Source organism: Haemaphysalis longicornis, unplaced genomic scaffold (assembly GCF_048455015.1).
Source record: "Haemaphysalis longicornis isolate Haplotype H1 unplaced genomic scaffold, Haemaphysalis longicornis Haplotype H1 scaffold_4, whole genome shotgun sequence".
Lineage (NCBI taxonomy): Eukaryota > Metazoa > Arthropoda > Arachnida > Ixodida > Ixodidae > Haemaphysalis > Haemaphysalis longicornis.
Window position 1 is genome coordinate 67,097,717 of NW_027526361.1, and position 16,309 is coordinate 67,114,025.

At 45.6% G+C, this 16,309-nt stretch overlaps 1 protein-coding gene across 1 annotated transcript in view; it reads left to right on the forward strand.

Moving 5' to 3' along the window:
- The window catches only part of LOC144178860 (uncharacterized), a 45,199-nt gene that overhangs the window by 18,590 nt on the left and 10,300 nt on the right, over window positions 1-16,309 (forward strand). Inside the window, exons 2-3 of the mRNA XM_077706994.1 lie at window positions 13,448-13,816; window positions 15,558-15,896. Coding sequence (XP_077563120.1) covers window positions 13,448-13,816; window positions 15,558-15,896 — 708 coding nt within the window. The remainder of the gene's footprint in view (window positions 1-13,447; window positions 13,817-15,557; window positions 15,897-16,309) is intronic.

Consider the following 16,309-nt stretch of genomic DNA (forward strand, 5'->3'; position numbering starts at 1 on the left):
CAAGAGGGCGAATAGCTGCCAAACAAGGAGCGCTGCATTTATCATAATTCGGTCTGCGGCGTTCATTTGAAGAGAATAAGAGGCGCAAAATAGGTGCATAAGCTATTCAAGTCATTGTAAAATTTATGGCCCGTTTCCACACTGTGGGTGACGAGCAAAAGATCGGCGCTATTGCAAAATGCATAAACTACATCCGCGCGTGATCTTTTCTCAGAACATTGAAAAGACTGTAACAGAGTGGTGAGCTGGACAAGTTGTTATGGCGTCATTCAGGGCCTTGGCCACGTCTTTTTTCGCGCTGTTGCACAGATTGAAAATACTCATTATGCATGAGGGTTTCTTAAATCTCGGTGACGGTATTTCAAACAAGCATTAGTGAATTATTTTTTCTGTTGCCTAACTTTGTATTATGTGCATCCACTCCTCTACCAAGGCTGCATCAGGGATGAATAAGAAAAAAGAACGATTTCTTAGGGCTTGACCATCTTTTTGTTCGCTACGTTAAGCGCCATTATCGTTGGAAAATGCGCTTCCTACAGGAAAAGCTATCACTTGCTTATATTTATATGCATGGTTAAGCCACAGCTAGGGCGAACAGCTTAACACTTGCTTCAATAATGGGTTCGAGAAAGCTTGTTATAAAATCAAATTTTGTCGAGCAGCGTGAAACGTTTCCACAAGGCTTTGCTTCTAGTAATTCTGTTTTGTTACTTCCTTCCCAAAATTTGCGCAGCTATTACATCAGCACACAGTACCCTGATAAACATATATCTCTGGAAATTGAGCTATGCCTCGAAACATAGGCGTACACAGGCTTTCGGTACGTGCAGCGCAGCCTGCTGATAGCACCGGCGTGTCCAGCGAGATTAGGTGACGGCGCTGCGGCGGCTTGTCATGCGAAAGCTACTGCCAATGCTACCTTGTTTAGGGGGAGAGATTCGGCACCAAAAGACCCTGACCCCCACCGCCGCCAATGCTTACATTAAACATTATCTGACGCCGTTGTTTTTTTTTATTTATTTATTTATTTATTTATTTATTTATTTATTTATTTATTTATTTATTTATTTATTTATTTATTTATTTATTTATTTATTTATTTATTTATTTATTTATTTTTATTTATTTATTTATTTGTACTATTAGCCCAGAGGCCGGTACAGGGTGGATGTACAACAGAGAACATGGAGGCAGTAACTGCCGCCTCAGACACGAGTGCAACGCAGAATGTGTGCGACACAGTATGCGGAAGTCTGCGGCACAAGTATAGTATTAAGCTGCATTGTGCACAGGTTCAAAATGCAAAGGTACAAAGTACAAGGGTACACAACAATAAGCAACTCTGACACAAGCGCAATTAAGCCAAACTGGATACGACACATATCTTCCGTATGGGCGCGGACCCCACTATAGGGCCAAATCATCAAGAGACAGCACTATCGGCTTCTGTGTAGTGTAACAATAATTTTTCAAAGTGCGCTAAGAGTCTGAATTAGTAATTTCTGGCGGCAGATTGTTCGAGTCTTCAATTGTATTGGGGAGGAAAGAGTGTTTAGATGTATTTAAACGAGTCATTATAGGCATTAATTGGTTAGGGTGACTACTTCTAAGTGTACGAGACAGTCGAGGTTTCAAATATTGCTCTGTGTTAAAGTTAAAGTAGTTACGGTGCATTAAGTAAAGAAACTTTAATCTCGCTAGTCGGCGCCGTGTTGCGAGAGGTGGCAGGTTTAGTTTATTTAGCATGGCAGTAACCGAATCTGTTGACTTGTAGTTGGATAGAATAAACCTTGCGGCCCTCCTTTGAATTTTTTCAATTTTTGCACTTTGGTATTTCTTCGAAGGGTCCCATACGATGCAGGCGTATTCTAATAGTGGACGGACAGTGGTTGTGTAGGCAGACAATTTGGCTTTCGTAGTTGCTAGTTTGCTAGTTTGAGGTTCCTTCTCAAGAACCACAATTTCTGTTAAGCTGCACAACATAATTTATTTATATGCGTTTTCCAATTTAAATCTTCAGAGATTGTGAATCCCAGATACTTGAAATGAGTGAAACGTTTTAAATTCTTTCCAAGGAGCTCGTAATTGAAGGAGAGGACATTTTTAGTTTTATTTGTTATTCTGGCGAATACTATTTTGTCATAATTAATTTTCATATCCCATTTCATGCACCATTCATGGATTGTTTTCAATGCTGAATTCAAAGTTACTTGATCACTGTGACTGGATATTTTAGAATAAATTAAGCAATCGCCCGCAAACAGACTAACTGTGAGCTTTTTGTCAATACTATCTTCAAGATCATTAACATAGCACAAAAATAAAACCGGGCCGAGGACACTCCGCTGTGGTACCCCGGACTTGACCTCTAAATGAGTTGATTTCACTCCCTTAATCTCGACATATTGCGATCTGTTCGTGAAATATGATTTAATCCAGTTAACAAGGTTCTTATTAACTCCAAAGTGAGTAAGTTTAATTACAAGTTTAGCGTGCGGTACGAGATCAAATGCCTTCGATAAATCCAAACAAACTGCGTCTATATGACCTGAATCGTTTAATGCGCTAGCGAAATCATGAATTGTCTGGAAAAGCTGCGTTACTGTTGACAGTTTGCGTCTGAAGCCATGCTGGTTAGGAAAAATTAACGTAGAACTTTCGAGGTAGGTAAAAAGACTTCTAGATAGTATTTGTTCCAATATTTTACAACAGGTGCAGGTATTTGAAATAGGTCTGTAGTTTTCAATATCATATTTGTTCCCACTTTTGTATACAGGTGTAACTCTTGCAGTTAGCCACTCATCAGGCAGTTGGCTTTGATTTAATGACACTGTCAAAATTATCACTGAGTACTCAGCCACCCACTCTGCATACCGCTTCAAAAATTCGTTCGGAATACCATCTGGTCCAGGTGACTTCTTTACATCGAGGTCCAATAACAGCGAAAATATTCCTTGTTCTGATAAGACAATGTCCGGCATGTCAGGCGGTTCGTAAGAGCTGGGTGTGGGAGAAGCGTGTACGGAGGATTTTTCGGAACGAGTAAACACAGAGTGGAAGTATTCTTTAAATCTTCGAGTTATTTCCAATTCGCCAGTTGTAATATGTCCATAGACTGAAATATATTGGACCGTTCTTTGCGACGGGGAAAGGTGACGCCAAAATCGTTGTGGGCAGTTAATCATAAACTGGGTCAGAGTTTCTGAGTAATATTTTTCCTTAGCGGCTGGCAATTTATGCTTGAGGGCACGTGAAAGATCCCTAAGATCAGACCTATTGCTCGCCTTGTTTTTCCACATGCGTTTTATTTTACGTTTTAACTGAATAATATCTCTATTAATCCAGGGATTGTGTTTCCTAATCGGTTTTACTCGTTCAGGAACAAAGTGATGCAAGCAATGGTTTATAGTATCTTTGAATTGGTTCCATAACACATTAACATCGGACGCCTCTTGGAAGGAGTACAGTGACAATTCTAAATAATCAAGAATAGTAACATCGTCAGCACTGGAAAAATTTTCGCAAGTTATAGTTGGTCTCTTACCATGTTTGGTTGACAACAATTTTTTATAGAAACCAAAACCAGCTTATGATCGGAAATAACTTGTTTAATTGAGGCATCGTATTCGGACAGCCGGCTATCTAAAAATACAAGATCAAGGGTGGATTCTGAAGCAGGCCCTACCCTAGTTACACCTTGAACACACTGCGTAAGGTCATAAGTAAATGCTATGTCAAACAAAATTTCGCAGTGTTTGAAGTGTGCCGAGTTTATTTCAAGTTTATCCCATCGTATCCCGGGAAGGTTGAAATCACCTGCGATGATGAACCGAGTTTTATCAGAGGTATTTGCGTACAAAAACTCTTGGATCGATTTTAAAAAGGAAAGAGGAGCATTCGGTGGTGGATAAGCAGCGCAGTCTCGTTTTCGCCTTTGGTATGTTTCCTACATTCCCCCTTTTTTATATTGAAACCATACCAAAGGCTATGACAAGACTGCAATGGTTATCAGCGTAAGATAACGTTCAATATAGGCTTTGGCGGCGGTCGTGGTGAGGGACTTTCGGCGTCGTACCTTGCCCACCAAAACACGGAAGCATCGGCAGTAGCTTTCGCATGCCAAGCCGCCGCAGCGCCGTCAGCTTAAAACATACAAAAACATTAAAAATTTTAGAAAAAATGACAATACTAATTAACGCTAATATTCAACAATATTAACCCCTCAAATATTTTGTCACAATTTCACTCACACGCAGAAACAAAGTCAGCGGCAAATAACGCGTCAATAGCCTTTAGATATTTTGTATTTATCATGGTTCTTTAGTAAGTCATTTTCTGCGTAATTATCTTGTTTAATTACCTTTTTACATTTTTTTTTAATTTTAAATCCATACATCCATTTTCAATGTATTTATTTTACCCGTTATACCTCGGTGGAACGGGAAGGTTTTCAGTTCTTGAGCACGTTTTAATAAAGTGGCCACGCCGGTGGCTATCAGCAGGCTGCGCTGCACGTATCGAAAGTCAGGCGTTGGCGCGTTTTTGTTAACAGTTTTGACTTCTGTACATAAACGCTGCCTTGCTTTCTTTCGGTTTAGCGTGGCACAAACAGCGCTGCGTGGTAATATGAGAAGAGAAATGCGGTGTTTCATTAGCGATTTCTCAGCCATAAAGACATATTTCGGCACCGAATCAACTTTAAAATGGCTATGGGAAGGCCAGAGGTTCACACGGAAGCAACTATATGGTTGTCTTTAGAGTCCTTTTAAGGACCATTCGAGTTAATTTGGTAATGGGAACCGTGTGCGTTAAGCTCGTGTTCGAGTAATCCAATCACCACAAGTATCTCAGTGTCTCGATATACGGGCACACCGCTTCCTTATTGTCCCTTATTAAACAGCTAGCTTTTTATTGTTTTTTTCTTGCTTTGCCCGATTGGAACAAGTGAACCACATTACTTATTTTTCCCCTCGCGGACCGCAACTTTGACTACGAGCGATACGCTTACTCCTGCTTTCTGTAGAAGCTCCGCACGACGTGCATGACGGCAAGCATGCCTATCGTCAACCGTGGCGAGCGCAGCGGCCTGCTGCCCGCTTGACGTAAAGCTCATCAGGTATGGAGCCCGAGAAAATATACCCTCCTGTGACGCATCAGTATAAAAATATGGAGAACCAGCGCCCCGAAAACAAATCTAGCGGGAATATTTCGTCCACACGCGAACTTATTGTAAAAAAACATATAGCGTACTTAATTTCAAAAGTGTATCCTAGGCTCCCGTTGGCCATCCTGTACGCTCGCTGGCCTAGTTCACCGTTTTGTACCTTCTCATTTTTTTTTTCGTTATAAGTGGCAGCGGTGGAGTCCGCGAAGGCTTGTTGGCGCAGACGCAGAACAGACTCCGCGTTCCTTCCATCCATTACAGCCACAATGGATCAGGGCAAGGCGAATCCTTCGGAGCCACCGCCCACAATGCCGTGGCCGATAAGAAAGAGGCTTTTGTTACCGAACGCCATTTTCTTGTTTTTTAAACCGGTGTTTACTTGCCTTACCACCTAGAAATGCCTTTTATTCGCTTGGTCCTCGTATGTGTGCTGCCTTCTTATTTGTCGCACTCCCTTTCCCCTTTTTTCCCTTTGCATGCTGGGTCCTTCCCTAGAGAGAAGGTGAAGCGCACACGTTGCGGTTTTTTCTCTAGCGTCAGCTTGCGAGGCCTTAACAGGTGGGCAGGCGCAATTCTCAACCGGGGGGACGTCGTTCGCCAGACGACGTCAGTTGAAGCCACCCTTTGACGACGAAGGGCTTCCTCAAGTGAAATAACCTTCACCAGGTGATCGTCCAGTTAGCCAGCTGTCCACTTCATGGTGACGGACAATGGGCATGATGCCACATCTCGCTGAGAGATGGTGGCAATCAGCACCGATGTCTATGCACGGCGCTTTCGTTACCGCGCACCCGGCTCACTGTGAACTTGAATATTTGGCAGACGTCTCTTGGATAAGAGGGCGCGCAGGTGTTCAGGGAGGTGTCAGTGTCAAAGTACATCGGCGTATCTTGAAATATGTGCATCTTTGACCTCAATGGCTATTGCAACCGGTTCTCGTGCTCTATGTAGGGCGCCCTTCTTTTTTCCTGCTTGGGCTCGTTGCTTCAACGTTTTCATTTTCGTTCCAAGCTTTTTCTTACCTTTGCTTTGTGAAGTAGATTCTTCCTTAGGATCGAAAAGTATGTGTAGGCTTTATCAATCAGCTGGATGGTTTGTCACTAAATGTGATGGTCCTCACCCAGCGTGCTCATGTCAGTTTAAGTAATTCCGCTGTCCCATTTCAGCTTCAGTTCTGGATATTAGCTTGGAAATGAACACCATTACGGCATGAGTATTTGTAAAATGATACGCCCCTAGACAAGTAAAATACTAAAGCAAACAATTTATAAAACGCTACGCATCATCTAAGAAAGAAAAGGCGTTGCCAAAGCATGGCAAGTCTTGGGAACAGCGTGACCTGTCTTAAAGCTGTCAGCATATTGAACTCCTTGCCTGTAACAAAGCGGCAGACACCTGTGAACAAGCACGTCTGTTCAATTAAACGGGTGTTCGCCGTTTATACACAGAATACGGATGGTCACAGAACAAGAGCGCCGAAGATCTGGCACTCCGAGGTTGCGTGACACCTCTGGGGATAGTTGTATTCTCTTTTTTTTCGCGCCTTTTTATACGGTGTTAGAAGTCACACAAAGTAGTATAGGTGATACAGCACTCACACACGCACATAAAAACATTTGGCGTGCCAAGTGACGAGAATAAGAGAGACGTGGGTAAATCAAGTATGTGCAATGTTCCGCATTGCGTTTTTGGGACATTTCAGGGGGTTTCACATCTAAAAAATTGCAACAAAAAACACCTGCGTGCGTCAATGGAATTACGTCGACAATGAGAGTGTTGAAGAAAGCAGGATCGTCAAGAAACAAGCAGGCGTTGTGTTATAGAGACGCTCTCCATACAAACCGTGGAATTGTCGGACTCTTGACCTTGTTTTCCCAATACCAGCCCCACACGTTCGCGAGCGGCGGAGATCAATAAGGCCAGCGGCGTGCACTCTAATGACAGGGAGTCGCTATCGCCGTCAGTCTTGCTTTTGTTTTCCTCTGAGAACAAAATGAACGGAGGGAGCAAACAAATAAAGAAGGTGGTTGATTTATTTTTTTATTTATTTACGTACACAATGCCAACGAATACAACGACGAAAAAATTAAAGAAACATGGCTGAAAGCAGGCGGCGAGAGGACGAAAAAAATGCAGGAAAAAAGGTGTTGGAATCAATTACATGAGCGGACTACATCGGCCTTTGTCCCAGGATATCCGAATGCGGCAGGAACCTTGGGGCGAGGCGATCAACACGTCAGGACACCCACGGGAACGAAGAGGCGGTCTCCATAAATCTCCTATACGCTTTTCCGCGGGCGTAGATCAAGTTGGTCGGAACGATTTTTGTGTGGGAAGCTCAAATCGCTTGTGAAAGCGAATGCCGAAAGGGGAGCTTTCGGGGTTGGGGAAGGGAGTTTTCCAGTTTTTTGCCCTTGTCATTGACGTCCTCGTCGGCGACGTGGGCTTCGAACGAGAAGAACTACAGCGGGTTCAACGAATCGCACGACAGGTGACACGCGACGTCGGAAAGATGAAGGCATGGCAGACAAACGCAGCACTGGGCAGGGAGGGCGGAGCCCGCAAGCATCGAGGTACAGTTCGAGAATTTGAATTGTTTCGCTTTTTTATTCGTTGTTGACATGTTCCTCATTTTATTGTCTACCCTCTGCAGCGAAGATTCAATATTTTTTACCCGAGGCTTTGGCGTCATTCCTACTCTTTTCTTATTGTTGGGTCAATCCTTGCGTTTTAAATATCTATTTTTTCGTAGACGTGTAAAACCTGAAGTACGCGAAGGAATGGTTCGAATGCTTGTTTTCGGTGGACGGTGTAGGGGACAAGAAATTAGCCCGTTTGATTTGCTCGTCGTAGTTGCTCAGTTAACAGTTACGTTGTAAACGTTACAGAATTCCCAGTTACTGCCAATATATCGACAGTGACGAGAAGAATATGGTTACAGAAAATGTCAGTAAGCTTTGCTTTTATCAAAAATATCCCACAGAAAAATATATGGTATTCAAGTGTACGAAAAGGAGATATGAGAGCTTCATTTACTTTTCGTAATTAGGTAGTTCTCAGGGACGTTGTAAAGGTTGCGGAATTTCTGTCTGTTCTTCTGTCAATATTTGCGCTTCTACGGAGGGAAAACGGACAGCTCCACCGTTGTCTGATACGATAAATCTCCACTACTAGCAAGTTGTATTAGATAACACAATGCTATAGTCACCACCGTAACGAAATATGAGAAAAATAAACACGTGTGCAATCTCTAACCATGTCTGTGATGTGTATTTTATTTAGCTTCGTTAGTCATCCCCCTTCATTGATAAGAATGGCCCGTAACTTCTTTTTTGCGATAGAATTTTAGCAAAATATACAGGCATAGAGTTATTTCCCGCTATGTTGTTTTCCAGTCATTTGAACGCCTCCGTAAAAATGCCAGGGTACAAATTAAATTTCAATCTGCCAGAAATAAGGTGAGGAAAACTATATGCAACGAAAAAGTATGATTATGGTGCGGTGCAATCTAGTCTGTGTTTGAATGGCGTACTTCAGTTGAGCTCTGTCGATATCTTATTTTTGCTGATAACAATTTCCTTCCTGTTGAAAACTTTTATATCGCACTATACCAAAGCCGCATCAAGCAGGTTAACATACGACACTTTAAGCCTCAAATACTGTTGCATCAAAACGCTTTTAACGCGCGTGTCCTTAAAATTCGCCAAAAAAGAGCACAAGCTCGGAAGAACGATGTCATCGCATGAGCGTTCAGTGTTGGCTGTTGGCCATCCTAAGGGTAATTAGAGCGCCGACGTGTTCTTGGTTTAGATGATCAGTGGTGCCTTCACATCTTGTTAGCTCGGTTCGTTTCTCGGCAAGGAGCTTCATATAATTTTGAACTCTTCTGCTCTCGTGAAGAGTCGCCCATATGGCCGCCGCTTAGCAACTTATCGGCCGCGTGTCAACCCTAGTCTTCACTGACCGTGTGACCGTTGACCTTGCGCCGCCCCCTTTCTTTGCGATCTTTCGTTCTCAGACTGCATATTCGCGCTCCTGTGTCACGTCGCTTATTCTCTTGTGTTTCCTCTGCCCACTTGAGATACAACCTGGGCACGTTTGTTGAGCAAATAGTGCTTCGAGGGACGACAAGGATGGCGAAACTCTTTACACGGCGCCACGGAGCAATTCTTGCTCCCGCCCGGTGCGGCCTGCTTGAGGGGAGCGGCTTATTAAGACGAAAGCCTTATATGCCTCAGCAAACGCCAGAAGTGAACGGGAAAAGCTCAAGGATGCCTCGGTGTAACTTTGAAGCACGTGGAAATAAGCTCTTAGGAGTCGTATCTACAGACTCATTCAATCCGATGAAAGTAACGATAGATCTCGGCAAATGTCGTTATGCTACTGCATGTGTATATTGCCGCGAACCATACATTGGGTTTGTTTGTTTTTTTTCGCGGTCCGATGCATCGGGTCGATGCACTCTTAGAGGGGGGTAATGCCGCGAACCATGCATTTTGTTTCTTTATGTATGTTTTGTTTTTGGCTGCCGGCTGCGCCGGCCCGTGTTATCTCTGTTATCCGTGGAACAAGTGAAGCGCGTGTTCATTCTTTATGCCGCACGTGTTATCCCCTTTGATAGGGAAAGTGTTTCAAGCTAACGTCACAAGCCTAGAATAAACGTTTTTTGATCTACAGCGTTCTGGATGCGATTCGACGGTTCGAGAAACACTGGCGCCGAGAGTTAAATTCCCACAGAGCAGACGGCGCGGTATTCGATTCCCAGACACTCGCCTGCGCACGTCACTTTGTAGACTGCTGCTTCACCACGTGTGCATTTAGTTGTTAGGGGAGCACAAGTTCGCTCCAATAAACTTGTTTTTCCTTCAAGCCAACTGCGTTACCTGTGGCAACGTGACAATATGTCTTGCAGCCACTGAGCAACATTTGGAAAGACTTGTTTTTGTGTTTGTGTGAAGTTTTGTTTTTGCTTTTGTGCGGGAAAAAGTGTCCCGCTGGCAGCGGTGCCTTCCAGGCTCGCAAATATGGGGGGGGGGAGACCGTTTTAGGAGGAAATGTTCGAGAAATCGATGGCGCATATTTACCCTTGTCTTTCATTACAATGCATATGAGTTCCTCATTTGTTGGAATGTTTCGTTCAACGTGAATCGCACAAACCTGCGTGAAAAAACTGAAAAAAAAAATGTAGGCAGCTCGAACTAACGCGTATGACTTGAATGTAGCGAATCTGTACCTAGCGTTCATGACCATCACGACGGTTTAAGTCCACGATTGCAGCCGATTTACTTCTTCGCTGCCGCAACAACCTTTACTTCATCTTTCTCCCTCAGTGGGCTTGGCAAACGTGCTCCGGGGACGCTGGGCGGTCACCGCGTGGCAAGCACACATGAGCGCTCGGCATTTTTGCCGGGCGGTCACCGCGAGGTACGCGCTCAAGTGGACGCGCTCACGTGTGCTGCTGGGCATTTTCTTGGCATCTTTAACTTCGGGCACAAAACGCGAACGATTTGCTAAACATCTCCGCCGTTGAAAATTGGGTCAATTTTTATTTTCTGCGCTGGGTGCAGCGACTTTGCATCGACTCGATCGTGAGATGGTTCTCTTCAAATCACAAAAAAAAACCAGTCGAATCTTCAATAATTTACACAATACAACCCCACGGGCTCCGCAAAGCAAAACGAAAACTCTGTACGCAACGAAAAAAAAACTGTACGCAACTTCTGTGTAGGCCCACTGCCGCTTACAAGAAAATTGCCGTCGCAAGAATTTCGCTTGAGATAGCACCGTTGAACTTCTGAGCGTGTGCGCTATGTAAAGTTAAATGAAAAAGTTTCCTCAGAAGTACACCTGACCACGTACAAAAAATAACACACACCTTCACTAGATGACGTTTTTACGTGTCCGTTTAAACCTTGAAGTAGCACGCGTGCTAAATCGTCGGAAGGGAGAACTTTTTGTGTGCACTCTCTTCGTGAGGGCGCCCGTGTGTGCCGAATTCCTTACCTCAAGTTACTGCAGCGTCGTCGAAAAGTTCGAACGATGGAGGGCGCGCATGGAAGAAATTCTCTGCGTAACCGAATTAGCCCTAATGCGTGTCAATATTTCCGGTTGTCGACAGCGCCGTCAAACTTTCCGTACTTGCAGCCAAGTTTTCCGGCGCATAGTGAACACGACATCGTTGAGGCGCGCACTTTGCATATCCTCCAAGCTGCTTCCCCAACGCGCTTGGCAGCCTTAGCGCCTTGGCGTTCCTTAAAACGTTTTTTAGAATGCTTATTCGGGGTGCAGCTGTGGCAGCACGTTAGGCATTCTTTTCGCTTGCATTTTTGCTAGTAGAGCGAGTTACGTAGGCAGCTTTGAAATGTGAAAAGAGGTGGTTAAGAGCTCCCAGGGTAGAGCGGGCGAAATGTCGCATACAACTGGTGCTACCCTGGGATTATCGAAAAGTGTGATTAGTTCTTTTGCAAACTTTTAATGAGCATGTTTTTTTGTGATATTGAAGTGAAATGTGTTTGCTCTATAGGAGACACGGTTTCGCGAAAGAGGTCGGGGATTATTTTTAATAAATATTTGTCAGAAGGTCCTCTCCGTTTTTTTTTTTTTCACGGCTCACAAAACCATTTTTTTCCTCGACTGAGTACATAAAAACGTTGTACGCGTTCGTGTAATCTGTGTTTATTTGAAGGTTAACAGAAATTATGGTTGGATTCGTGAAATATAAGAAGCCATGTGATATTCTTTTGAAAGTTCACTTTTGATATACAATAACCAGTTTTAAGTTGTTTGTCCTGAAAAGTGATCATCTCTGACACCAATGAGCAATTTTTTTTTTTCATTTCGGGTAATCTGCGTTGGTAAGTGCAGTCCAGTAGCCAATGCTGATAGTTTCACGCACGAAATAGGTTCGCTTTCAACATCACTGACGCGGTCATCAACATTGTTGGTTGAACGTGATTCCGACCTGGCTCCGAGTAGGTGTGTGTGGGCGAGTGGGTGGGCAGTCTAACAGTCTAACCGGGTCGCCAAGCCGCGTCGTACTTCAGTCACCATTGAACGTGCCGTTCTTTTGTGGGGCTCTGGGGTGATTCCCTGTATGAATATCGGCTCTAAAGACACATCTAGTCTCAATATTGCCTCACACGTTATTTAGACAGCATGTACTATTATGAGCAATATGAAAGGGAACACAGGAACGCGTGGCAAACAGCCTCGAAACAGACTCGGAGCGATAATCGGATGGCGCTGTGAAAAACCAAGAGGGAAAGGAGGGCGCTCTTCCATTAACTGTTGGCACTCCCACCACTCTGGCATTCCTACAAAGCAGCAGTTTACGTCATTTCGCCGATAATATGGTACCGTCCGACAGCCGATAAGACGCACGGCGGGAATGGGAACAGTTGTTAGAACAGCGTCCCTCTTTCCACTTTGTTTCCGACGGCGGCCGCTGCGTTTCACTAATAGCTGGGTCTGAGGGTGTTTTCCACGCGCTCCTGTGTTCCCTTTCATATTGCTCATAATAGTACGTGTGCTTAACATAACTACGAGGACCACTCCCATTCGAAGTTTTATTTAGCAAGCGCTGGCAAGTGGTGCAAACAATTTCTCACGAAGATGCGGCTGACCATAGTGGCGCTGACGTGTTGGGGGAATTGAGGGTTTCTTCGAAGAAGAGAGGCGTATTACTGGCAATCAGTGCGAAAGTAACTAGAAACAAATAATTCCGCAAAAATCGCCAGGCACTAAGCAGACGTTTCGCTACCATTGTTTCGTGTCAAACAACCATAGTTCATTGCATGGTGGTGTGAAAACAAAATAAACTTTTTCATTTTTCATTCCAGTATAGAAACCTGAACCTGATACGACGCAAAAAGGAGCTAAATTTTAAGAAAAACGATAATTGAGACTTATTTTGTGCTGACCCACTGTATATACCTTCCTGTCTTTAACACTTTTTTTTGGTCAGAGCAATATTTTTTGTATGTGAAAGGGGGCGGGTAAAACTGCATATAGTTACCTCACTATCCAGCGATAAGCCTTGTATGAGTAGGCTTTTCTGAGCGGTCTGAATCATCATTATTACAACGTCTATACTCGTGCCATTATTCTGTGTGCAATCTAACTTGTCGGAATTAACGCATGGGCATAGATGACTACGAGAATGGTAGGCAAAGTGAGGTTGCCCGAAAATAAACCGGGCGCTCTTCTTCTAGGTGTCACAGCATTGTGTCGAAGAATACGACAGTGTTAGTGATTCCCCTCTCATCTCTTGTCTTTGGTTTGCAGGCAGCCAGGGCGTGATGATCCGTCGGCTGAGTGTACCCCGTTGGGTACGCAACGGGACGGACACCCCCGTGGTGCTGGACTGCGAGTACGTGTACAACGAGAACGATCTCAAGCTGGTGGTCAAGTGGTTCTTCAACGACGAACTCGAGCCGGTGTACCAGTGGATACCGGAAATGAATGTGCGCGAGGCGTTCGGTGTGCTTCAGGGACGTCTGGACGAAACGTACTCGGTGAACTCCAGGGACGACTATTCGCAGTACCGGGCCATCCGTATACTGAGGCCCACCAAAGAGCTTAGCGGAAAGTACACCTGCGTTGTGGCATCACTGGCTGGCCAGGACGCCCGGCACCAGGACATGACTGTCTATGGTAAGCTGTTTTCGTGTCCAGTGATTAAAATGACGGTAGAAAAACTTCCTTTCACCACCTCAGAGCCCGAACCTGCCCCTAAACATTTCAGAACCCGTACTCAGCGAAGACTTCAAGCTGGTACCTTTGACAATAATGCCTTCCTGCAGAACTCTGCAGAACTGATTTCGCATAACATACCCCTACTTCTCCCCTTCACGGACCCCCATTCCAAGGGCTCACCTCGTATGGCATTGCCACAGATATTCCAGCCTCAATATTTCCTCTACTCCACAGAGAAGGCAGTGCTTGCTGTGCAGCGACCAGCTTGAATTCAAAATCCAACTGATCAGCAGAACCAAAGCCGCGGCGGCAGCCCTTGGTTTTCGGTATGGGAGGAGACCACCCACGTAATTTCTTTCCCTTACATTTGATCCTCTTCTTCCACTTCATAAGCATTTTCCGAACAAACGAACGAAGCGATGCCCTGCAAGCACCCCGTGGCACGTCGCGTCCTTCCAGATTCTTTCTTCGGTACCGTGACCTGTCTACCGCCTGCACATAGGCGCTCCATTGTGTGAGGGTTGAGAGGAGTTCTGCAGCTGAGTCAGCAGTTGCCGGCAGACCAGGAAATCTCCGCTGCGCGAGCCCCGAGCCTGTGACGCCCCAAGAGCTGGGGCTAATTGAAGCTCGGTGTCAGCGTGGTGGGTCGCCGCGCGGCAGCCTTCTCCTCCTGAACCGAGGCCGTAGCAATGCGGTTCAGAGCAGAGTTGGCGTGTAAGGCTGAATTATCGGCCTCTCGTAATTATCATGCTAATGTCTTCTCGCACACTTTCTATTTCCCTCTCCTCCTTCCACGTCCGCCCCTTCATCGTCGTCTCCCTCACGTCATTTGAGGGGCGCACAAAATCACACTTCCTCTCGGGTTTCTCGGTTGCCTTTTTGTGTGTGGTCATTTAGATAAGCTCACGCCAGTACACATGGTCGCTTACCGCGTAAAAGCCCACTTGCACGGAGGTCGACTTAACACATTGGGTTTCACAAAACGATGATGATGTAAGCGAAGACACATCTAGTCCGTGGTCGCAATTGAACCACAGTCCCTCGCATTATGAAGCCGACGTCTATTCAGTCGCGACATTCCGACAGGGGAGGAGGAGGAGGAGGAGGAGGAGGAGGTAAACTTTATTTAGTCAAGCTCTGTTACGGGGACGTGGTGGCCGCTGGCTTTAGCCTGGCGGCGACAATGGCAGCCCGATTCGTAAGGGAGGCTTGAACCTCCGGATCAGAGCTGCCCAGCGCCCTCTCCCAGTGCTCGTCGCAGGTGATGGAGGGAAAAGGATCATTGGGACAAGCCCACATGGTGTGGGATAAGGTGGCGGGAATGCCGCATGATGGGCAGTTCGGGGAGGGAAATAAGGACGGATAAATGCGATGGAGCAGCGCGCGACAGGGGAGGCTGCCTTCCGACAGGGGAGAAGCAGTTTGGATTTTGGACTTTGACTCACGTTGCATGGGAGAAAGCTTTAAGTTTTAACCATCGTTCTCTTAACAAAGGGGCTTTGCTTTTTACTGGGCTGCTTTCTTTCCATAGTCATTGAAGTAGATCTTGATTAGCTCATTGAAAGCATGCCAACTAATGCACACATGGCCTGGTTAGATTGTTTAAAAACACACGCTCCACCTGCACCTCTAAAAAATATCAACTGTATGAAACTGGGGGAATCTTATGTCTCACTTACGTTCCTCTCCATCGTTACAGTGCCGGCCAAGTCGTTTTCCTTCAACTACAGCAGCTCTCCGAACGGTGACGCACTGACCCAGTCGCAGTCGCGCACCGTGAGCCTTCTGTGCACGGGCCAGGGCCTGTATCCGAAGCCGGAGCTGAAGCTGTTCCTCATCAAGGCGGGCAGGCGGAGGCCCGTGGGAGAGGCCGGGGTCCGGACCTTCACGAGGGCCTCTGCCGCCGGGCTGTTCGACGTGGTGCTGCACGCGGACATGGCTGAGAGCCAGCTGCCCTCGCTGGCCGACGTCTTCGAGTGCGTGCTCGAGATTCCCTACAGCAACTACGAGCTCACGCGCCGAATGAGCCTCGCACACGGTGGGTGGCTCTCCCGGCAGTGAGTGGCCTCTTCATTTGGTCTACAAAGAGGTGGTGGAAATTCTGCGAGGGTTTAATACACATGGCCGATGACGCTGCATTTCTTTCTGTCTAAAAGGGGTGGCCATGTTTTGCGAGAGGAGGTACCGGTTTAAATGCATATTCTGACTGTCTTGCTCTGGTACATCGGTCTTCCTACGAAATTGGATCGGAAGAAGGAATGCATGAGTCACTGAAGTGTTCAGGCTAACCCGGTTGGTGTGGCGCTGTTAAACAAGTCGACACCAGGAGAAAGGAAACTAGAAATGTAGGGCGGAATTAGCCCGGACGAACATTCGAGGAGAAAAAAACAGAAAAAGGGTAATGCAGCTACCATTTATTTGCGCTTCCTTCATACGCGCCTTCCAGGAGTT